The 23,719-nt window shown below is 41.5% G+C and overlaps 2 protein-coding genes across 4 annotated transcripts; both read left to right on the forward strand.

Moving 5' to 3' along the window:
- The first annotated feature begins 2,919 nt into the window (after window positions 1-2,919).
- LOC146967439 (5-hydroxytryptamine receptor 3A-like) lies at window positions 2,920-17,269 on the forward strand. The gene is made up of 10 exons (XM_085762214.1): window positions 2,920-2,956; window positions 6,381-6,559; window positions 6,651-6,695; window positions 6,789-6,898; window positions 12,623-12,792; window positions 13,163-13,323; window positions 14,452-14,662; window positions 15,208-15,342; window positions 16,026-16,126; window positions 16,861-17,269. The coding sequence occupies exons 1-10, from the start codon at window positions 2,920-2,922 to the stop codon at window positions 17,086-17,088; spliced, it is 1,377 nt and encodes a 458-aa protein (XP_085618340.1). The 3' UTR covers window positions 17,089-17,269.
- Window positions 17,270-18,420: 1,151 nt separating this feature from the next.
- Window positions 18,421-23,546, forward strand: lrrc59 (leucine rich repeat containing 59). 3 transcript variants are annotated; one of them, XM_085761463.1, is made up of 8 exons: window positions 18,421-18,633; window positions 18,736-18,845; window positions 20,456-20,515; window positions 21,243-21,401; window positions 22,112-22,216; window positions 22,428-22,500; window positions 22,703-22,894; window positions 22,998-23,546. In XM_085761463.1, exons 2-8 carry the CDS (start codon window positions 18,744-18,746, stop codon window positions 23,276-23,278), a joined length of 972 nt encoding a protein of 323 aa, XP_085617589.1. In that variant the 5' UTR covers window positions 18,421-18,633; window positions 18,736-18,743; the 3' UTR covers window positions 23,279-23,546. The 3 variants fall into 3 exon arrangements, with proteins under 3 accessions (XP_085617589.1, XP_085617588.1, XP_085617590.1); XM_085761462.1 differs by having other exon boundaries at window positions 18,437-18,633; window positions 22,995-23,546; XM_085761464.1 differs by lacking the exon at window positions 18,421-18,633 and having other exon boundaries at window positions 18,715-18,845; window positions 22,995-23,546.
- Window positions 23,547-23,719: the final 173 nt, after the last annotated feature.

Here is a 23,719-nt window from a genome sequence, read left to right on the forward strand (position 1 = left end):
CATTTCATTTCCATTTTACAACCTAGTTTTTGTGTCAGTAATTGAAAAACCTGTTTTGTTTATTGCCGTTTGAGCCCAAACTGATCAAAATGTGTAAAATTAATTTTCACCAAACTACATCCTGAATGTGAAAAAAGCTAAACCAAAAACATCTTAATGAAAAAACAAAAACCCAAAACATAAAGCTCAAGTCTCTGAACAGTTAGCTTGTCGTTAACAACACATTTTTTTTTAATATAATGACACTCTTTTTACATGCAAAAGAGAAAAAATGCAGTTGTCTACAAACACAGCTTCACATGAAAAATGATTCAATCAATCAGTCAATCAATATTGGAAGAGATTTATATTTATATGCAATAAATTTGCCCAAAGTGAATGTGACAAATTATAAATGTCGAGGTTAAGTTGCTGTTAATTCAACGAACTTATTTGTACAATATTGTTTCCTGTCTTCACGCCATTGATGAGCTGTGATGATCACTGTCTATTCCTGACTCTGCCCACTTTTATTACGACCAAGAAGCTTTCCGTCAGTTAAAGACTGTAAATTACCACTGGTCATGGCGTCCTCGTGTCTGTGGTTGATTACAGACACAGCACACGAGCCACAGACGTCGAGAAACGACAGATCTTTGCTTTTCTGATCAGGCTTAATCTCCTCTAACAATCAGACGTTTTCTTTTTTTTCTGCACCTTGGATTATCAGATGAATCCCCACACGACCTTCCTCTGGAGCCCGAGCACTTAACCGTGTTTTTTTCCTTTTTCTCGCTCTGTGGGAAGATGAATCCAAGAAATTATGTCCTGATAAAAGCCTCGATTTACCACATCCTGGTTTTAGCAAAGCAGCTGAGATAATGTGTTCTTGTGTGTTTTGCTCGTCCTCATATTACAACTCATGGGGGGGCAATTGTTTGCATGTTTTACTCAGTTTACATCAAACACATATGCATAGTATGAACTGTATGACCTCTTGTATTGTCTCTGCCATGCGTTATAGATTGCTATAGATAAGCTATTGTACATGTTTTGGTTCTTGCATGAAGATTTTGAATTTTTTTGTCCTTCTTTTTTCAGATATTTATATAAACTTGTGTCTTCCTCTTGAGTCAGTGCAGTGTAATGTGATTCATGTCTGCTGTACAGTAGCTTAAATATAACCCCGTCTCCATGAAACATCTATCTGACTCCATATTGTACAAATAAACAACAATACAAATATACAAACATCATGTTTTTTCCACTCTTCTGTCTTATTATTAAGAGAGTTAATTAAAAGTCTCTCTCAATCAGATCTGTAGATCAAAAAGACTCATTTTGTGTCTTCAAACTGGTTTAATCAAGAAATTATGTCATATCATGGAGAAAAACAACATTAGAGTTGTGTTGTTTTTGGTTTTATTTCATTTCTGTAGGTTTGCTCCACACAACACTGTGTGTCATTGTTCATAGAGGATTTTATCTTTTTTTTCTCTCATTCATTTTACATGCATTTCCCAGAGTTTGCTGCACTGGGGCCATTTTGAATAATTAAAGTTATCTATTGTTAAACAGTTAAATGATGAGCCTTCAATAAATATGAGTCACCAGAGTTTGATGCAGGGATCAATGTAAATGTAGCCACTCAGCCGAGCTCAGGTGCTGGAGCTTCGAGGGTTTCAGAGGCCAGAGACGTAAGATGTTGGCATACTCGCTTCATTTTGTTCAGCTTTCAGTCTCTCAGACTTTCATCAGAGCACGGCCTTGCAAATAAACAGACAATCAAATGATGCTCCCACACGGGTCATCATTAGCAGTATGGTGGCAGAAGCCGCACCCTTTGGGGAATATAGTTTAAACCTAAAGTAAAGCAGTTCCAGATGCAAAGAAAACAAACTAAATGAAAGACCACTAAATAGGGGAAAAGTGGGTTCTGGTTCAATGAAACAGTCCTCTTCGTCATGCTGTTCACATGAGACCAAGATGACAAGCCATCAACAGTACCTGACATGTCGAGGCTTCAGAAAATGGGACGTTTTTACTAATCAAAAAGCTCTGGAGTAATTGTGATAGTTCACTATGACCTTGTTACCAGTGAGAACGGAGGCTCTCTGTCGTCCACCTGGCCTCTCATGGCTGAAAACCAACCTTGCAACATCGCCGCCCCGGTGTCCCAGCTCTCGTCTCTGGGCAACGCGGCACAAACGCGCCCTGTAACCTGTAATCTCTGACTACACAAACATACACATGGTGACACGTATAGCCTACAGTACAGTATGATAGATAACGTTATCCACTGCTCAATGGATTGCTTTCTCGCCGGCTTTGTTAAAAACAATTGCACATGGCCGGGAGAAGGGTTTGCAAAACAGAGGAAAAGCAATTGTGTGTAGTTCCCTTTTAAATGCCCTACTTTCATGGTATAATATCACTGTAGCATGAACTTTTTACATTTTCCACACAAATTCACCCGAATGTTGCCCTAACTTTTTATGAGTGGTGTATATCAGAAGGGCAACAACCACAACAACCTACAATGTAAGGGTATAGGATCAGTACAAAACAAAAAACCTGTGTGTTCATGTAAACATGAGGAATATATTGTTTGGTTCCTGCTTATGGTCAAAATAAGATCATAAAAACAACAAACAGAAGCACTACACTGATGTTTTCACGTCTCTTCCATATTGAAGAGCCTGGGTTTTTTCCCTGTGATTCAACTGAGATGAGAAAAAAAAAAGAACAGAAACACACACAATAATATGAAGGGTTGGTCTTTTTATTTGCCCTGCCCTCCTCTAATGTGAGGATGTGGTTAATTTCATTTCAATGTCATGTTTGTCGACAGTAGAGAGAAAGGCAGGGACACTCATTTACACATTTGCACATTAGAGCTCGACCTCTGTCTCAGACTTTGGATCCACTGGCTCTGAACTCATGACGCCTCTCGGCTTCGTTCTGCTCCTGCTCACAGGTAAGAATAAGTCAAGAGTCAATAGATTTATGTATATTATTTTAAATGTTTCCACAAAATAACTATCCACCATCCACCTTTAGGGTGGGAGGTGGAAATCTGAAAAGGCAAACAAAATCAGAGTGGACCATCCATCAGTTTATTATTATGTTTATTATGGCTCTTTATTGAATAAAAGAGGGATTTGTGATGGCAAACGATTGTGTGACTACGGTGTTGGATCTCTGATGTGGAGCCTGATTACACCCAGGAGATTGTGAAAAAAAAAAAGAGAGATCATTTAGTGGTAAAAGCAGCCGGCCGTCATCATCAGATCAGGCTCTGGGTTGGTGTCAGCTGGTGTTGTTCATCATCCTCATTTGGATATGAGTTTTGTTTTTTTTTTCTGTTTGGTGGATCAGTTTTTAAAGTTTGATACGGTCATGAGCTGTGGATAAGTCCACAGTTCTACACACTAATGACTCCTGGGTTAAAAAAACTAGGTTATTTCAACCCAGAAAATTGATTTATTCTTTTTGACTCAACTTTTGGGTTAAGTATTTGGTTATATTTGATATTTTGGTGTTTAGGTTCTATTAAAGGTATAATATGTACGAATTCCCCCCATCTAGCGGTGCGGTTGCATATCTGAACGTATTCTTGATGTTGCGTTCACGTGAAATCGGGCAGAAGTCAGATAGACAACAGACGCTGCATGTAACAGGATAAACAAGCGTCTATGTAAACAAGTGGTCCGCCAGCACGAGACAAAACAATACAGGCGTGACAATATGTTGTCATGGTTCAGCCCAGGTTCGGTTCGCCCCCCCTTGTATATTTGTAATGACTTGTAACAACTAATTCAAGAAAGCTTTCATTTGTATGCGGGTATGATTCGACTTCAGTGAAATACCTATTTATGAAAGCAATATTTGATTTTTGCTAATAAAAAGCCAAATAAGTTACATACTGGGGCTTTAATGTTAAGTTAGATAAGATAAGATAAGATATACTTTAATGTCCCAGAGGGAAATTCATTGTGGGCAGAAGTGCAGACTGTAGACTGTATCGCCTTACAAACAGACACAACACAGGAAACACATGGTAGCACACAACAGCCACATGACAACAACATCACAGTACAAGCACATGATAACGACAGAGCACCAAACGTACGATGACACACAGTAGCAGCGAGAGCAAGAAGGACAGACAGCACCAATAGACAATAATAAACTAATAGTTAGACTATTTTAAAATGTATTGTACCCACAGCAGGATTTGATCCTTCAACCTTCACTTTGAACACTTTGAGCCTCTGCAACTCCAATGTTGTCCTTGGGTTACTATTCACTTTACCTTATTTCAGTAAATAAAACTTTGTCTTACATTATATATTTATCATCAGATAAAGCTGTTAGTGCTGCCTGCACTAACGGCTTGAACTGGTGCTGCTCTGTGTCTCCATGGTCTGGACTGATCACTGGAGACTCCAGAGGCAAAAGTCCTCCTGTTACACTCTTGAATGAACCTCAGATTCAGGAGCAGAAGAAAGAACCAAAAGTTAGCGAAGACAACTCCTTTACTTGTCCAGCCCAAGTCGTACACAGCAGGCAGCCAAATCCAGTTAGGGCAAAAACACAAAAATCAATGCCCAAGAATATAGGCAAAGTAAAAAAACAAAAAAAACAAGGTAGGCAAACACTAGACGTGTGATTGTTCATATTTTAGATGTGTTTATAAACCAGAAAATGGGTTAATCTTTGAAAAATAACCCATAATTTTAAACCAACACAAGCAACCAAGAAATTGGGTTGAAAAAATAACCCAGGAGTTTTTAGTGTGTAACCCAGAAAATTCATTAGATTCACATGACGTCACTGTGTTTCTGCGCCGCCATATTTGTGTCTGAATCAGGGCAATCTGGGCACAGATCACAGCGTCACGTTACCAGAACAAGTGGAGTAAATCAGCAAGAGACCGAAAATTGACGTTATTTGAAAGATGCCAGGATTATATTGTGCTGTTGACTGTGATAGCAGTCGCCAAAAAAACCCCGGACTGCAGTTTTATTCCATCCCAAAAGACGTAAAGTTATAGGCGGAATAAATAGTTGACTGCAGGCAGTCTATCAGTGGCAGCATGGGGCTGTGACAAGTCTTACAAAAAGAGGGGATTCACTTTTTTTTAAATAACATGGATATATTGAATTCGGCATTTTGATTACTTTCTTATTAATTACTCACTGATTCTGCATTTAGGGTCTTTTATTTCTGTATAACAGACCGTTGCTAAGTAAAACGGGCCGTTGCTAGGGACGCCGCTCTGATCAGCGGAGCAGGGCAGAAGACCTATAAGGATTTTTACCTTGTGTTTCATTTTTACCAGCTTCAGACTAATTGTGATGTTAGAAAAATGACTTGTAGCTGGTTAGAGGGAGAGTGGAGGCTCTCTGCCTCCCTCACCGCTGCTGGAAACCAAACCTGCGATCAGAGCGGACAGAGCGGACGGGCCAGTGCAGTGTCACAGCTGTGACCAGCTGTGTCCGTGCTGTGACACAAACGTGTCCCGTATCGTAATCTCTTATGACAGACAGGACGACATAAATGCGCACATCGTAACATTTACATGATAATTCATCAATCTACTGATTGATTATCAGAAGCTCTTTGAAAACAACTACACACGAGTCGACCGAGAGGAGGGTGAGGAGCAAACAGCGGAGAAGTGACCGGACTAAGGACTTTGATCAACATTACGTCTCAAATTAATTAATTAATTCATAAACTGTGTAATAAGTGTGATAATATAGAGTTAGTCTGTTGTTATAGAGATATAAACCCAGACAGGATGTATGAAACCCTGTCATTTTGTCAAGAAACTGTCATTTCCATCCTGTGGTTTGCATGCTGTCATATGAGGAGACCTGTCAAATCGGACACAAATATGGCGGCGGTCCCTTCGACGTGACGTCACTGCAACCCATGAATAGGTTACTCTTTAAAAAATGACCCAGACGGGGCGGTGTTTAGCTCAGTTGGTAGAGCACCCGCCCCATGTGTTGAGGCTGTAGTCCTCGCTGCAGGCGGCCCCGGTTCGAGTCCCGCGTCGGACGGCCCTATCCTGCATGTCATTCCCCCCATCTCTGCCTCCCATTTCCTGTCACACTCTCAACTGTCCTATCAAATAAAGGCATGAAAAGCCAAAAAAATATATACTTTATAAAAAAAAAAATAAAAAAAAATGACCCAGACATAGTATATAACCCAAACAACCCAACAATTGGGTTAAAATTATATAGCTATATAACCCAGAAAATAATGTTACTCTCTGAAAAATAACCCATAATTTTAACCAAATACAAGTAACCCAGAAATCGGGTTAAAGAAATAACCCAGGAGTTTTTAGTGTGTATGATTTAATCTTGATTTTTCTTTTGTTTCAGTTGTAAATGGAGCGTCCTCCTCCTCCTCCTCGGAGGGAATGTGTGGCTACCAGGACGTGTTGAACTACCTGAACATGACTAAAGAGAACGGGCTGTACACGATGACCCGGCCCGTCAAACACCACAAACAGACCACTAAGGTGGACCTTGACATCCAGTTGTACGCCATTTTAGATGTGGTGAGTGAGTGGTTAGAAAAAACTGTATCTGTATTTCTCTATATCAACAAACTCACCAAAAGATTTTCACACATGTTTCTTTTGTCCATAGAAAGAGACTGATCAGACGTTCATCCCTTATATTAGGGTCAACATGGTGAGTGACTTCATGTCCTTCACCATCATTTTCCCTTTATTTTATATTATTCTCCGATGGTGTTTCCTCTCTCCTCCTTGTTTTCCTCTGTAGGCCTGGACGAACGAACACATTTCATGGAATGAGGACGACTTCTGTGACATCGATACCATTTCTGTTCCCACTGAGCTTCTGTGGAAGCCGGATATCATGATTTACGAGATGTAAGTGTTGATCTCAGGCGCGGCGTTATGGGTGGGCCTAACGGGCCTGGGCCCACCCACTTGTAGGACTGGCCCATCCAAAATGACAGGGTGAACATAACTTTAATTAATCTAAGGTTTAATTATTTATTTATTTTTATTTCAGATAACTTTACCACAGGTTTAAATGTGTCAGCATTTGGTGATTTTCATTTAAGCAATATCACACAAGAGGGAGTGCTGTTGTACTGTATATCAGCACGGGTGTGATTCGGTCGCAGATAATCACACCGCAGGGAGGCAGAGGGCAGGCTACGCTGCCTCATTGCGTAACTCTACTGAGTGTGAGCGGCACGTACGTTCACGTTGCTTTCGTGAATTGTAAACACACAGACGGCCCCTCGGTTTTAGCGTCCAGCAGTTTAGCGGCTAATTCAACAGCAGTGATGGATAACTGTACCGGAGAGGCTCAACATGAGCTTCATTTGAGGAATAAACGGCAGCTTTTACCTGACGGGAGACCGACGCCTGAGCTACGGTAGCTAACAGCTAGCAGCTAGCAGGTTTTTACCTACTTTTCCTCTCTCCCTCCCTCCCTCCCCCCTTTCTTATACACGCACACACACGGCCCAGGTTGTCTGTCATATCTGTTGTAAACCTTGTAATAACAGCTTGTTGAGTGCAGTTAACGGTTTGAGTGTGGATTATTAATTGTTTGTTTAATGTGAGTGGTGGTCATCGCGTCCTGATGAGTTGGGTTTTAATAACAGCTGATAACGTAACTGTGTAGATGGTGTGGATTGTGATGAGAAGGTGTTGCACATATTTTAAGACTTATCTGTGCAAACCATTGTGCAAAACCTGTTTGTTGTGACTTTTTGCGTGATAAGATGATTTGCTGAATTCTTCTTCCATTCCTGCAGCCTTTTGTCTCAATGTTAACGATGGCAAAATGTCCAGATATTTTATTAGCCTACTTTATGAAAATAAATGTCTGTGAGTTAAAAAAGAAGTGGGCTACGCATTTCTGATTTGATTTGGCTTTTCGTGTATTTGGTTAAACACATAAGAGAGAAAGAGAGAGAGAGAGAGAGAGAGAGAGAGAGAGAGCTCCACTGGGTGAGCTAGATTAACTTTAAACGGGAGAGAGAGCGGCGCACCGCGCTGTCAAAGCTCGTCTCAGCCATAGGTCTCAGCAGATGTGTGCTTTCAAGGCAATATAGACACGAACGAGTCATTCAGGAATAATTTTCAACTCTATGTAGCCTATGTTAGTGTTATTTTTTCCTAAGTAGTGGCCCATCCAAAATTACTGTGGCCCGTCCAAAATTGAAATCCTGGCGCCGCGCCTGGTTGATCTGTTGTTGTTGCTGAAGGGCAGAGAAAGACAGTTTATTGGCCCCTACTGTCAAATGAAAATATGTATACATACATAAATACAGAGATACACACATAAATCACTTAATGCCTAAATAAATGCAAAATAAATCAATTTTTGTGATTAAAAAAAATGCTCAAAAATGTTATTTATCTGTATTTTTCTATATTTCTACTGTTGGGATGGACATATGCCCCTGAGACAAATAGATACAGTAGACAGTAGTGTTGGGCGATTTTGACATTCTCAGATCGTCCCAATCGCCCTCCCTGGAGATCGCCGATAGACCTATCTATCGCCGGGGTCCGGGTGGGGGCGGCGGCGGCGTATGAGTATCGCTTTTACCGTGCCCTGCTGTCATGCATGCGCGCTTCTCTCTGTGTGTGTGTGTGTGTGTGAGGGCTAATAACGGAGAAAGAGCGCTATGATCAACGAACGCTATTGCGTTGCCGAAAGCCGAAAAATCTATTCATGGCGGACGTAATTTATTTGTGGCATATCAGTGAACACGTCGTCGGGCTGTGACATACAGGGCTGGCGTCGGCAGCCTAGCATAGACAGCCACAACACCAGCTAAACGTGTTTCCTCAAATTTGAGGCGGAGTGGCCACCCTGTTTACCACAGAGATGTTGTGTGCGGTCATATGACTACCTGGCTCCGTCTGATTGGACGTCGCCAGTGGCTGCATTTGATTGGTGAAACACTGTCATTTGACAGAGTATAGTTGGAAGCAGCAAGCCAAGCGGCTTCATTAAAACAAAACAAACAGATTGCGCATTAGATCAATAAAAAAGTAGCGAGTATGTGTGTGTAAAATCGGCAAGAAAACAAAACATCGCCGATCGTCCTTCCAATCGCCAATAGACGATTGGATCGCCAATCGGCACAACCCTAGTAGACAGCCTACTTTTTTTTTGTTCATCATAACCCCCTTTAGTGTATTTTAACCTGTGTTTCCATGTGTTACGCCCCAGTACTTTGTTGGCCCAGAGGGGCATAACAAGGGACCAAACAATGACCCAAAATACAAAGACAAAGGCACTAACTTAACTAAAAGAGATTTAATACAAAAATATACAGATACAAACAAGTAGACAAACTAAAACAGAAAGCCATGATGGGAGGCAGGCAAGCCCAGCAGTCCCCAGCACTGCCCCCGCTCTCTGGTGTCAGCTGCAAGTATTTAGCTCAATGGACCAGGTGAGCCTCGTTTCACTGATGGGACCTGGGTGGAGCTGTGGGGGAACAAGGAGAAGGGAGAGAGAGACACACACACGGCCGAACCCCTATCAGCCGTAACACCCCCCCCTTAAGACAATGAATAAATGATCATGTTACATCAAAACACCATACTATTTATTCATTGCAATATCTAAATCTAATATTTTTTATCTATAAAAAAGGATGACTGAACCTGGCCTCAACACCAATAAACACATTTATCAAAAATAAACCCTGGGACTGCGGTCAGGACAACAAAAAGGTCAAAGTGGATCCAACAAGATCAAAATACACAAGGCCAACCAACACACTGCCACTCGATGTAAAGAGTGAGCAGCCAAACAGTAGCCACACAAGTGGGTGCCACTCCCACCAGATAACTAAATGGCTACCACCATGAGGGAAACTACGAAACGAAGGTAAACTTACTAAACACTGCAGGTGACCAAACACAAAATCGAGCACAGCCACAACCTAAAGGGTCACTCAAGTTGCTGTCTATCAACACACAAAGACCCGAACAAATTGAACTGCCACGACACAAAATGGCCACCAAGCAGTCTGCCATTAACCAACAGACACAGACCTTATAATTCACCAAGTCAACTCCATCACACAAAGATCCACTGATCTATGGAGAGACGCACGCGAGGTCCAACGAAGCCACAACTAAGTAAACAGTAACATACACAAGTGACTCAACCGAAAAGTGGACTGCAACAGCACAACACAAAAGAGGTCACACAGTAGCCACTGCTACACAAAATGTTGCCAACTTACACCTAAGCTGCAACCGAACGACCCAACGAACGCACTGTGCAGGTACCACACAAAGTCACATCCCAAAAGTTACTGTTACTATTTTACACAGAATCCAGACGAAACTAGAAGTAGAAGTAGAGTCAACCCACAAGAGATTGTGATTACACTGCTGTGCAACTCTGCTAAAGAGTGACGTTGTGGAGAGGCACCCTGTAATGTGGTTAACTATCTAGTCTTCAGTGGCTTCCCGGGAGGCTTCTTTAAACGTTGAACTCTGCAAGTGAACAATGGACCAAGGCAAGGCCCACTGCCACACAGAAAACGTACCCACACCCAGGTATCACCACCAAAAATAAGAAAGGCAAAACAACAAAGTGGCAAGAGTCTCTCTCTGCCCGACGACTACCTTACAGGGAACTCTCAAGTAAACACAGACAGGCACTTAAATCACAAACCATCTTGAAAAGAAGACTACTACATCACACAACAGCTACAAACCTTCACTTCACCTCATGGTTGTTCAGATCCCGGACACGAGCCCCCAATTGTTACGCCCCAGTACTTTGTTGGCCCAGAGGGGCATAACAAGGGACCCAACAATGACCCAAAATACAAAGACAAAGGCACTAACTTAACTAAAAGAGATTTAATACAAAAATATACAGATACAAACAAGTAGACAAACTAAAACAGAAAGCCATGATGGGAGGCAGGCAAGCCCAGCAGTCCCCAGCACTGCCCCCGCTCTCTGGTGTCAGCTGCAAGTATTTAGCTCAATGGACCAGGTGAGCCTCGTTTCACTGATGGGACCTGGGTGGAGCTGTGGGGGAACAAGGAGAAGGGAGGGAGAGACACACACACGGCCGAACCCCTATCAGCCGTAACACATGCAATGAGAGAAATTTTAAATGAAATTCATGACAATTTTATAAAAGAAAATGTTTGAAAATGTACATCCACACACATGTAGCTACGTTCATGTCCTGGAGCAAAAACAATGAATCACAGGAAAAGATAACCTTTCTACTCTGAGGGTTTTGTTGTTATTGTTGTCTTTGAAAAATGGTGAATGTAATCCAGAGTTACAACTTACTTACAAGCTTCAGTAAAGAAGCATTTAACAATTGAGACCTATGGCTTCATTTGAAAGCTGCGCTTAAACGCTTCCTGTAAATTCGAATACAGTTGCAGTTAGTTTGTCTTTATAGTCTTTTCCTCTTGAAGTTAGTTTCTATGACTACAGCTCTGTGAATTCACAACTTGTGGCGTTAGTGTTAAAGCAGAAGTAAGCGGAATATTTGTGTTAATATAAATCTTAAATAGTTATATCTTCCGACGGCAATCACTTACATAGAGTGTTTGGTCCGAAACACGGGTCTGTCAGTCACTCTGCTCTGCTCTGAGCCGAGGAGAAAACTTCTTGTATACTTCCTTGTATCCTACAAGCTTTATCCAATGAGGAGAGAGAACGGCATGAAGGGCTGTGTGTGCAGCCAAAGGGGGGGACAGCTCTCCATTTCAACACACCTCCACTTCGACACCCCGCTGTTCCGAAATACCCCACCTCGAAACACAGCTGTTCCGACCCCCTTCCCCCCCCCCCCACCCCCCCCCCCCCCCCCCCCCCGCAGCTGTCCAATGTCCAAGGTGCTGAACCGCGCGACGTTGTTTAAACTCTGTGTTGTGGCTTGTCTGTGAAACGTGCTGCTCAGGGACTGGGCAGATCTGTCCCACTTGCCTTCTCCCCAACTCCGTTGTTGGAGATCTCCCACACAGTAATAGAAATACACTTTTTTTCTCCCCCCCTGCTCCGCTCGAGGGCGGCTGAACCCGGCTTGAGCTCACACGGGCTGCTGCAGCCGCCGCTCGTGCTGACAGCTGACTGAGGGAGATGCTTTGGTTGGGTTTAGGCAATGAAGAAAGGAGTTGGTTAAGTTTAGTAAAAAGACCAGGTAGAGGCTAGACAAGCTAGAAGCATAATGAACGTTATATGTCATTAATATGAAGTATTTGCTTGTTTTGCAGTTAATTATGCACATGATCCGTTTGACCCCAAAAAGGAAAAAAGGATCAATGCGCACTGCGCACTGGGGTTTCCCCCAATAGCCTTTTCGGAATAGCGGGGTCTTCAGAAAAAATAGAAAACCCCGCTATTACGATGAATGGAAGTCTATTGTCGGAAAGGCGGGGCTTCGGAAAGGCGGGGTGTAACCAGCCAAGGGATGCGCGTGAATGTGGTGACGTAGGGACGAGGACCAATAGATCCATGACGAGGGCGGGGGCGGGGGCTGCTAACTAACGAAGTTAGCCAAAACGACCGGGTCGCTTACTTCTGCTTTAATGTTTTGTGTTTTTTTGTGACTCTATCTGTTTTATCATGCAGGACAGAAAAGGACAAAACCACTCACAGTCCCCGTGTGACCATCATGAACGACGGCAAAGTCATGTATATCAACGACCAGGTGCTGGTCACCAGCTGCAGGATGCACATTTACAATTTCCCCTTTGACATTCAGAGCTGCAACCTCTCCTTCAACTCTCTCACTTACCCCAGTGAGTCAGAGTCCCGTTAACTCACCGTGTGCAGCGCACTCCTTCTTTGTCGACCTCACTGTTGTATTAATGGGGTCATCCCTATGTTCCCACAGCCCTATGTTCCCTCAGCCCTATGTTGCCTCATTTCTAACTTTTGTTGTCACTGAAAATTAGGCCCTATTCCCACAGCCCTTTGGTCCCACCATTGGTTGGGTTTAGGCAATGAAGAAAGGAGTTGGTTAAGTTTAGTAAAAAGACCAGGTAGAGGCTAGACAGGCCAGATAGGTAGAGTCCAGATAGTAGAGAGAGTCCAGAGGGAACATAGGGCTGAGGGAACATAGGCACGCTCCCGTATTAATTTATTTACTCTTTGACTCCCATCTTATAGTTGAGGAGCTGGTCCTTCATCATAAGGCCACCCAGGAGGAAGCCACAAAGTGGTCTCGCAATTTAATGTCGACCCAGTTCGAGTGGCTCTTCATCGACATGTCCATTACCAACGAGACTTTCAACAGGTTCGGGGTAAAATATAGTCGAATCATCTTCACTGTAAGTGTTACTGTTCTCTTGGTGCTAATGGACTCTTTTATACAACACTGATGTAACCTGAGACACTTTCTACTTCCTGTTTCCTGAGTGGGCGTGGTCATGACCACTCGAAAGTCAAGACGTAACAAAACACAACATCGGATGCATATCTTTTTTTTTATCTGAGAGCTAAATATCTTTGCAACCCAGTACAAGATCACAATAATAGTTTGTTTTCCATCCAACTCAGAACAGTTTAATTATGATAACATTAAAGCAGAAGTAAGCGATCCGGTCGTTTTGGCTAACTTCTTGTCAGCTGATGGAGTTAGCAGACCCCGCCCTCGTCATGGATCTATTGGTCCTCGTCCCTACGTCACCACATTCACGAGCATCCCTTGGCTGCACACACAGAGAGGACCGCCCCTTTATGCCGTTCTCTCTCCTCATTGGATAAAGGTTGTAGGATACAAGGAAAGTTTTCTCCTCGGCTTACAGCAGAGCAGAGTGACTGACAGACCCGTGTTTCAGACCAAACACTCTATATAAGTGATTGCTGTCGGAAGATATAACTATTTAAGACTTATATTAACACAAATATTCCGCTTACTTCTGCTTTAATGTTAAATTTATATAATAAATTACTCAAAATTTCTGTGCTTGGAAAGCGTCGTCTGCAACATCGGAGGTGGTTAACCCTCTCCTACATGAAGGTTTTTCTATCCACTTCCACCTCCACGCCCCGTTTTTGAGTTATTTCACTCAAATGGGAAAAGTTATTGAGATTTCAGCCACAATCACAGAAACAAATAAGGCAGCCACAGATCCTACAAACAGTATTGTATCAGCGTGACATTTTTCCAGAGCCAGAACCAGAGTAAGTTTTAGTTTCACTGCCATGGATGAGTTTTTCTTAAAAACGTAAGCATCAATTCTGAGTTTAAACTGAATCCTCTGTTCATATAATGGAGAGTGTCATTAGACTTTTGTGTTATTAACTAGCCTCAAATTCTAATTCCAGTATCCAGTGTTGTTATGTTTTGGTCTGAACAAGTGACCACGCCCACAACTGCATGGCCACGCCCACTAAATTAGTTCAATATCTCATCAATAATAAATAAAAAACACATTTTAAAAATAATTTCACAGATCAACATGAGGAGGAGGTCCGTCCTCTACATCATCAACTTCATCCTGCCCGTCCTCTTCTTCTTGTCTCTGGACTTGGCCTCCTTCCTGATCTCAGACACCAGCGGCGAGAAGTTGGGCTTCAAGGTCACCATACTGCTCGCCGTCACCGTGATGCAGCTCATCCTCAATGAAATCCTGCCCTCCTCCTCCAACAGGATCCCACTCATAGGTAAACCTGTCATATAACCAAAGAATTAGACACGATGGCACCAGATAAAAGCCACCCAGATGCAAATATAAAACAGATGTACATATACTGGATTTCTATATATAGTATATATGACATGTGCATATGAAATTATTAGCAATCTCAATCTCATATATTGACACATATCTGCAGCCTATACCAATATCTACTGTATGTTCATCAATTTATATCTATTCCAACTTCCATACAATGAGTTCAAAAAGTCATGAATATTAGTGAATATGTTTAGAATTAATAAGAAAAAAATATATAAGTAGGATAGAAATCTGATTCATATCCTGTTTCAATAAGCATATCTAAATAAGCATATATACAATTAATAAATATCATGTGGTTTCAAAATGTTGTCCCAAATAAAAGAAGAAAATATGTACATACACACATTTTACTAAATGTATTTTTTTAAATATGTGTGTAAAACACATAGAAACACAGCTATATTTCATATTATACACCTCTGACTGTCGGTATTTTTTCCTGTGATGACGCTGCACTTTTCTCCTCAGCCGTCTACTGCATTGGGATTTTTGCTCTGATGCTGCTGAGCCTCCTGGAGTCGATCGTAGTCATGTATCTGTTGGAGAAAGACAACGAGCCGAATGGAGACCAGGGTCTGAGTGAACAACGTGGGGACAAACAAGGTAACAACCTCAGTGAAGGAGGGAAGTCCATGTTCATGTTCATGTTCATGTAGATGTAGATGTACGCACTGAAACTCCATAAACCATAAACCTGCCACATGTACACAACACAACTATATTTTCTTTTGGAAACACGTCTCTTCTCCTGCCACATTTATTTTTTCCTCCTGTCCAAAGTGAGAATAAAGCGTTTTGGGAACACTGCTGACCCTGTTTTTCAGTTTTAAAACTCCAGCAGTATGTTGTCTCTCTGGATGAACGAAAACTGAGACGAGGATGTCGACACCCACGGCCTTTCCTGATTGGATTTTGTCTCCCCCTCGAGTGGTGGAAAGAATTTACACACATAATAGATAATAAAATTGTTGTTTGTTGTTTTTCCTGCAGCTGTTGTCCAGTTAAATTCTAAGTTTTAACACTGAGGCTCTTTGCTGCTCCTTGTTTCTGGTACTTTTTAAACATATATTTTACAACTAATCGACGATCTGCTTCCTGTTCCTCTCACATGTTAAGTGTTTAGTGTGACGCTCGGGTACGTGTGTGTTGATGGTACCAGTGCAGATGCATTATGGGAACAGGACAGGAACAGGGATGTGATTCAAACTTTTATTTTGAACTTTAACAGAGCTGATGCATCGATGTTTATACAGAGATGTGATTTTAGTTTTGTTGTGATGTTTCAGACGAAGCGGACGAGGAGGAGAAGAAGAGGAAGAGGAAGTGGAATCCGTGTGTGCGTCTCTGTGCTGTGTCGACTGATGAACAACCGACCGAACTACTGAAGGTTTGAGCAAAACTTTGCGCTTTACATAAAGGGATAGTTCAACATTTTGGCAAATTCACCTATTGCCATAATCCCTATTGTCATAGCAGTAGGTTCATTACCTTTAATTATCGGTGCATGTTGTTTTGAGATCGGCGGGGCAGAGACGTGAGCTGCTCAGTGAACACAATGGAGGTGAACGGTACCGGTCCCCTGTCCCTCATCAAACTCATCAAATACACAATCCAACAACTCCAAAACGCTCTGGTGGACAAGTTGTGACCTGCACATTCACCACGCTATTAGATAATCATGTATAATTTTATGTACCATTATCACACATGAAGCAAATACTCAAGAACTACTTACAAGACAGAGTTGTTTTTGAGGCAAATGCAGCCGGAACCACTTTCCAGACGCGGCTGCTGGGCGGAGTGATTTCAAAAGCGCAAGTTCAGAGTATTTCCTTCATGTGTGATAATGGTACATAATTTTATCTCTATCTCATAGCGTGGTGAATGTGCAGGTCACAACCTGTCCATCAGAGCGTTTTGGAGTTGTTGGATTGTGTATTTGATGAACCTACTGCTATGACTATAGGGATTATGGCAATAGGCGAATTTGCCAAAATGTTGAACTATCCCTTTAAATTTGCAACATAAACCTGGATGTCAAAGGTCACAGCTGGTGTTGTTTAGCTGATATGCTTTTTAAACGTGCAAATTAACCTTCAAGTTTTCAAAATACTGTTTCAGGTGAGCGGCAGCGGGCTGATGGACGATTCCCAGGACTCTGAGAAGCTCGTCGACGATCTGAACGAGGCGATGAAAACACTGAACGAGCTCCTCACCAGGAGGGAGGCAGGGAAGTCCGACTACTGGGCCAGAAAAACCAAACAAATCAACAAGGTGTTCTTTATTTTCTACGTCTTGGCTTCACTTCTGTTCTTAATCCTCATTTTCTCCAACTGGAAGACTTCATAATGATGTATAGAGCTACGTAATGACCCATTAATGAGGTGTTGTCCCATCTGATTAGTAATAACAGTAATTATACAAAACTGTTTCCTTGTGTAACAGACACAAACCTGCTAGCTTCAGTTCTTATACAATGATCTAAAAACACTTGGCTCATTAATGCATTTTCAGTTAACTGTCTTTGTAGTGTTTTTAGATAGATAGACAGATAGATAGATGGCTGTAGATTTACAGTTCATGCCCAGTACAATGTTCAATGAATCCACAAAATGTATCAAGTAAGGTGTTGTAAGTGTGCTGTGTTCATATCAGTCGTTGTTGAAGTGAAATAAACAATGAAAACAAACTTTATTCCTCTGATCTTTTCTTTGTTCTGTACATTTTGTGTATTTGTGTCCCTCTTAGCTTGTTTTTAACTGATGTAGAAGCATTTTACAATATTAACACTGCTTGGTACCTGTGCAATCTTCCACATTTATGATCGATGCTCATGCTCATACAGGTATTCATTTGATTACAGTTATATTGTCTTAGTACGTACATACAGGTGTTGTGCTCAAGAAAGGTAAAAGGTTGAACTGAAGGCAGTAATCAAGTGAGTGAATGTAGAAAAAGTGCTGCTACTGCATGCAAGGAAGGAAACATAAATAATCCACATTTAGTCCCACAATACAGAGGAAGTGGGAGTGGTCAGCTGGGTGAACCAGGCCGGATATAAAAAACAGAAATAGCATTTTTTGGTACCAAAATGAATTCATTTTGGACTTATATATTTATTGATATTCATTTATTTTGCTATTATTTGGACATTTGTTTGTTTTAATTCATTTATGTATTTATTTATTTATCTAGCCTATCTATTTATTGTCTTGCTAACTTGTGCATATTATGATTTGATGATGCTTATATTTTTATTTTATATATATATATACTTTTTCATTTTAGACACGTTCGTTCAAAATAAATAAAAAGATTCATTCATTCATTATTCGGCTCATTTTTTTGTTTATAAAAACAGAGTAAAATTCCAAGGCACTCTCTTATCAATAAAATACCTGGTATCTGGTTTATTTTCAATATGTCATTGTGACAATGCCAGATTAATAAAGATACATTTAAGAGAGTGGAGTTTTTCTCTGTTTTTATATCTCCTATATCACTCTCCAAAGAGCAAAGAGCACCTCTAATTGATACATGAGCGTTTTTTATTTATTTATTTATTCATACATTTCCAAATGTTTTTTTTTTTACCTTTATACTGTATTCCCTGCTGTATGTTGTAGTCTGTAATGCACGCGCTCCTCCGCTGCTGCAGGGGGCGCGCGTCGCTGCGACGTCACCGCGCTGTCGTTCCATCAGTGACGTGGATTTTCATTGAGGCAAAAAAAAAAAAAAAAATCACACACACACTCACTCACTCACTCACACACTCTTCAACATTTCAGAGGTTTTTCTCACCAACTTCTCTTCATTTTTCCTGAAGCTGCTTCACTCGTTTCCTCTCCTGTCGTTGCTCGGTTGGTTTTTTTGTTGTCGCAGGTTCGATTCCAGGTGAGTTATAACGTTGCAGCGACTTCCTGTTGTTGATGTTGTTAAACTTGGCTCTTGCATATTATTCGCTCACGTTTTCAGTGTCTTGTGTTTCTGTGTCAGACTGCAGGATGAGTAAAAACAGCAAAGTGTTGAACCTGAAGGATAAAATCAGCGGTAATGAAGTGGACCTGAGCCTGTGTAACCTCACCGAGGTGCCGGTGAGAGAGCTGGTGAGTCCACTGCTGCTGTCTCTCTCTCTGTCTGTCTCTGTCTGTGTCTCTGTGTGTGTCTGTGTTGCTAAAATGTGGTTAAATTACACACAAACAGCATTCAAAGTGTTCACTGTAGCTTTAAACTGGAGCCTCGTCCTCCTGTGGATTCAGCTGATCTCATGCTTCCTGGTCAAAACGTCCATTAAACACAAATACACAGTCACACAGTGTTGGAAGAACATTTACTCCAATACTGTGCTTGAAAACTAATGTAATAACTTCAACATTTGCAACATAATGCTGCATTATTGTTCTATTTTACAGGAATGTGCAATGCTGTTATGTCTTGTGTTTGCTGGGTTGATATGGCTGAGTGAGGTGTATTGTTTTTTTTGTCATTGTGGCCATCAAGGCATTTATGGCGCAGCGACAGTGTCCAAGACAAATTTCCCTGAACGGGACAATAAAGTTTATCGTATCGTATCGTATTTCAATTTACATGCATAAATAATACACATACATACAACATAGAACATACAGGGCTCCAGACTGTCCCTAAATGGGAGCATTTTGCCCCTAAAATTTGAGCTAGTGTAAGTAAACTTTTCATTTATTGTGCATGTGCAGCCAGTAAATTTGTGCAATCAGTGAAGTTTCTTTCTAAAAAACACTGATGAAACATTGGATTGGTCATTACAGGTGGCAGCAGGCTAATGTGTGTGAGGATCGTGAATGAAAAGGAGATGTGAATATTTGCTTTGCATGTTGATTTACAGGTTAAGGGCCACTGTGCACCTAGTAAAAAACTAAAAAGTTAGTCTGGAGCCCTGACATATTTTTATATTCCTTCATTCAACTTTTATTGTAACTCAGAGAGGTAGAGACATCATTAGTGTCGAGAAGTAGAGCAACAATAACAGCCATAAAAACCTTAAAAACAATGACAATATTACAATAAAGGTGTGCACATCAGCTCAAACAGGAACATCTGGAAGTAAAGTATGATGTCATTCAAGATTTAACGGGCCCTCAGGAAAAAAATTATGTTTTTCAAGTTGGGAGTTGTGCAGCTGCAACAGAACTATCAGGATCAGATCATTAGGTTTCATTTTGATCCTATTTGGCAAGATGATGCAATTACAATTGTTATCTTGTGCAGATTGTGAAGATTAGAATAATAATCTTTCAGGACATTGCAAATAACTGAAGATGCAATAAAACAATCAGGAAGAGATGATTAGGTCACGGATCTTATTTTGTAAAACCATTATTGATATTAAATTAACATTATGATATTGTAATGTGCACACGAGAATACATGATGGTGTTTCAACCCATAATCGTAATATGATGTTTTTTTTCCCCCCCATATTATGCAGACTATACTACTTTATTTTTCTGCTTACTTGGATTTTGGCTTTATTTATATCTTTATATTCTGTATTTGCGTCTATATACAGTATTTGTGTCTCTGTATTTTTATTTAGGAGAGAAGCCATAATTAAAGACATTGTTTCGTTGTCGTCTAGTATGATGGCATGATAGAAGCTGATTATGGTGTTTGTGTTCGAGTTCACTTCAGTCACAGCCTTTATCAAACTGACTCCTGTTATAATTGATCTCAACAGGCTTTATTCACTAAAGCGACTGTGGTGGACTTGTCCTGCAACAACATTACCTCCCTCCCTGTGAGTACGAGCAAGATCACACACCAAACGCAATCAATGTGGTTGTATTCATGTTATGGCCTTGTTGTGCTTATTGTGTTTAATTCATTTCTACATATTCTGTTTTTTAGTTTTTAGTTTTTAATCATCGTTAGAGACTGAAATAAATGTGGAAGAAGAGAGTACACAGATAACATTTAAGGAACATATAAAACTCAATCTTATGTTTCAGTATTGCGCTTTGAATTTTTTTATTGTAACTCTTCATATCCTTTAAATGTTTTTAGTGTTTAAAATGTATAAAGTTTCATTTCCAAGTTTAAAAAAAAAAGAATGTAAACTGGATTTTTAACAGATTATAATGTGCTAATTCATGGTTTTAGTAATGGAGAGATGTTTTTAAAAGTTTGATGATAAAAGGTTAGGGTTAGTAACTACTGGCTCTTAAAGTCTAAATCATGACAATATAATAAATAGAAGAGATTTTGAAATACAGGTTGTTTTTGTTTGTCAGACTTGTTACTCATAATTTAATTCAAGCAGTTTAACAGTGTTTTTTTTAGGTGATTATATAAAGTTTCACATCAAACAAATATCTTTTAGTTTTCCAGTAACAACAATTTAAGTATATTTAATATGTCAGTGAGTTATTTTAAGTCTCTCACTCCGGAGCATCCTCTAAAACTCATCCTGTCGTCTTTAAACTCTCTATGATGATGACGTTCGTCTCTCTTCTCTCTCCTTGCAGCCAGAGTTCTGCAGCCTGACTCACCTCGTCAAGGTCGATCTCAGTAAAAACCAGCTCACCTGTTTGCCGGACGACCTGGGGAACCTGGTCAGCCTGCAACACCTGGACCTGTACAACAACAAGCTGACTGCTCTGCCCGTCAGCTTCTCCCAGCTCAGGGTCGGTGTCATGTTTACAGCTCCTGTATGAGCGGGTTAAAGGGATAGTTCAACATTTTGGCCCATTGCCATAATCTCTATAGTCATAGCAGTAGGTTTGTTACCTTTAATTGTCGGTGCAAGCTGTTTTTAGAACGGCGGAGCAGAGCCGTGAACTGCTCAGAGCTACACTACGGAGGCTCATGGGATTTCTTGGTTTCCCCTCAAACTCATCAAATACACAATCCAACAACTCCAAAACGCAAACTTGTGACCTGCACATTCACCACGCTATGAGATAATAACGGAACGTTACGAGACGGAGTTGTTTTAGAGGTAAATTCATGCAAAAGCTGATTCCTGTCGGGGGCAGTTTTTCAGCAAGCAGTCTCTGCATTTACCTCTAAAACAACTCTGTCTCGTAACGATCCGTTATTATCTCATAGCGTGGTGAATGTGCAGGTCACAACTTGTCCACAAGAGCGTTTTGGAGTTGTTGGATTGTGTGTTTAATGAGTTTGATGAGGGAAACCAAGAAATCCCACGTAGCGTAGCTCTGAGCAGCTCGCAGCTCTGCTCCGCCGTTCTAAAAACAGCTTGCACCGACAATTAAAGGTAAGGAACCTACTGCTATGACTATAGGGATTATGGCAATGGGCCAATTTGCCAGAACCGGCTCAGTGTGGTGAACGTCTCTCTGACGTGATGATGTGTCGTCTTGTTTCACCTCAGAGTCTGAAGTGGTTGGATCTGAAGGACAATCCTCTGGAGCTCAACCTGGCCAAGGCGGCAGGAGACTGTCTGGACGAGAAGCAGTGCAAACAATGTGCCACCAAGGTGACGCAGCAATACACTTCATTCATTAAAGGGGAACTATTATGCTAATTTCAGGAGCATTATAGATTTATTTCTGTACAGAAAGCCAATTTTTTGTTGCAACTTGAAGACAAGTTCATTAATATGATATATTAGACACACTGATCAGAGATCAATCGGTTGAAAATCAGAGAAGTGTCCATAACTAAAAGTGTTGATGTTTTTACTCCAGGTTCTGCAGCACATGAGATCCCTTCAGGACGAGGTCGATCGTGCACGAGAGAAACGTCTTTTGAAGGAAAAAGGTTTGTATCAGTAAAAGACATTTTAGCTGATTGATTATTTGTTGCCCAAGAGATTCAGTTTTCAAATGTAAATTGAATCTTTAATTTAATAAGTGGGAGATTTAGAGCCGAGGATGAAGTGCGGTTTTATTTATGACAGGAAGCCGAGAGTTTAAATGAGTTCCTCTCGTGTGACGACGTTTCTCTTTTATCCCTCGCTCAGAGGTGGAGAGGAAGAAGGAGGCGAAACAGAGGGAGCGGGAGGCTCGGGAGAAGGAGGCTCGTAAGCGGGAGAAGGCGGAGGAGAAGGAGAAGAGGAGGAAGGAGTACAACGCTCAGATGGCGGCCATAGCTGCACAGGAGCAGCAGAAGAAGAAGAGCGAGGAGAAGAAGAAGAAGAACGGACAGGCAGCAGGTAGGGGAGCAGAGGTCTGAGCGACGATCGTTTTTTGTCGTTTTTGTACAGTATAAGTCTTTCTAACGCCGCCGCCGCCGCCTCTCGTTTCGTTTCTCAGCAGATAAAAAAGTCGTGAAGGAGTCGGCGCCTAAACCTCGGCGCTCCCTCGTCGGCCTGCTGTTCAAGCTCCTCCTCCTGCTGGCGCTGGGACTGGCCGGAGTCGCCGCCGCCTGCCGCCTGACCGACCTGCAGAAGCAAGACGTGTGCGTGCCGATCAACGCCGCCGTGGACGACGGCCTCCTCTGGGCCCGAGAGCAGGAGGTGGTCGTCAGGCAGCTGGTGCACAACCTGTCCTCCGCCGCCAGGGAGTTCCTTGAATCCACGCAAACGTCTAAGAACTAAAAAAAACAAACAAAAAAAAACGCTCAGCTGCAGGTTTCTCCACTCTCACCTGTGAATCCTGGGATTTTTTTTCTTTTCTTTTTTTTTTAAACTAAATCATGCTTCTCATAAAGATGGGCAGCCCTGCATCCCCTCACCCCGTTGGTGGTGCTGGGGGGTGGAGAGTGAACAGATGGACAAAGGGGGACGGACAAATGTGTTAAAATCATCTGAAATTCCTATGGAATTGTTGTCGCTCTTGTTTCCTCTTTGTACTTCAGCCTGTTTTCTGTTTTGGTTTGGTTTTGTTTTGTTTTTTTAAAAAGTCATCGTCTTAAATGTCTCCGTTTGCCATGTTGTGCTCCTGGACCGGCACCGCTTTGTGTGTGTTTTCGGTGCACGACGTTGCAGTGCGGTTTTTCATTTGAGAGATGTCCAGTGAAACGTCAGGTGGCCCTGTCT

Source organism: Trachurus japonicus, chromosome 19 (genome assembly GCF_045865225.1).
Source record: "Trachurus japonicus isolate A0001 chromosome 19, Traja_1.0".
In the NCBI taxonomy this organism is placed as follows: domain Eukaryota; kingdom Metazoa; phylum Chordata; class Actinopteri; order Carangiformes; family Carangidae; genus Trachurus; species Trachurus japonicus.

Bases quoted from the DNA above. Each gene is read 5' to 3' on its own strand.
- LOC146967439 (XM_085762214.1), top strand. From the start codon at position 2,920: ATGACGCCTCTCGGCTTCGTTCTGCTCCTGCTCACAG. The intron at 6,560-6,650 runs GTGAGTGAGTGG...TTTTGTCCATAG, and splicing joins TGTACGCCATTTTAGATGTG to AAAGAGACTGATCAGACGTT. The intron at 6,899-12,622 runs GTAAGTGTTGAT...TTTATCATGCAG, and splicing joins GATATCATGATTTACGAGAT to GACAGAAAAGGACAAAACCA.
- lrrc59 (XM_085761462.1), top strand. From the start codon at position 18,744: ATGAGTAAAAACAGCAAAGTGTTGAACCTGAAGGATAAAATCAGCGGT. The intron at 18,846-20,455 runs GTGAGTCCACTG...TGATCTCAACAG, and splicing joins AGGTGCCGGTGAGAGAGCTG to GCTTTATTCACTAAAGCGAC. The intron at 21,402-22,111 runs GTCGGTGTCATG...GTTTCACCTCAG, and splicing joins TCAGCTTCTCCCAGCTCAGG to AGTCTGAAGTGGTTGGATCT.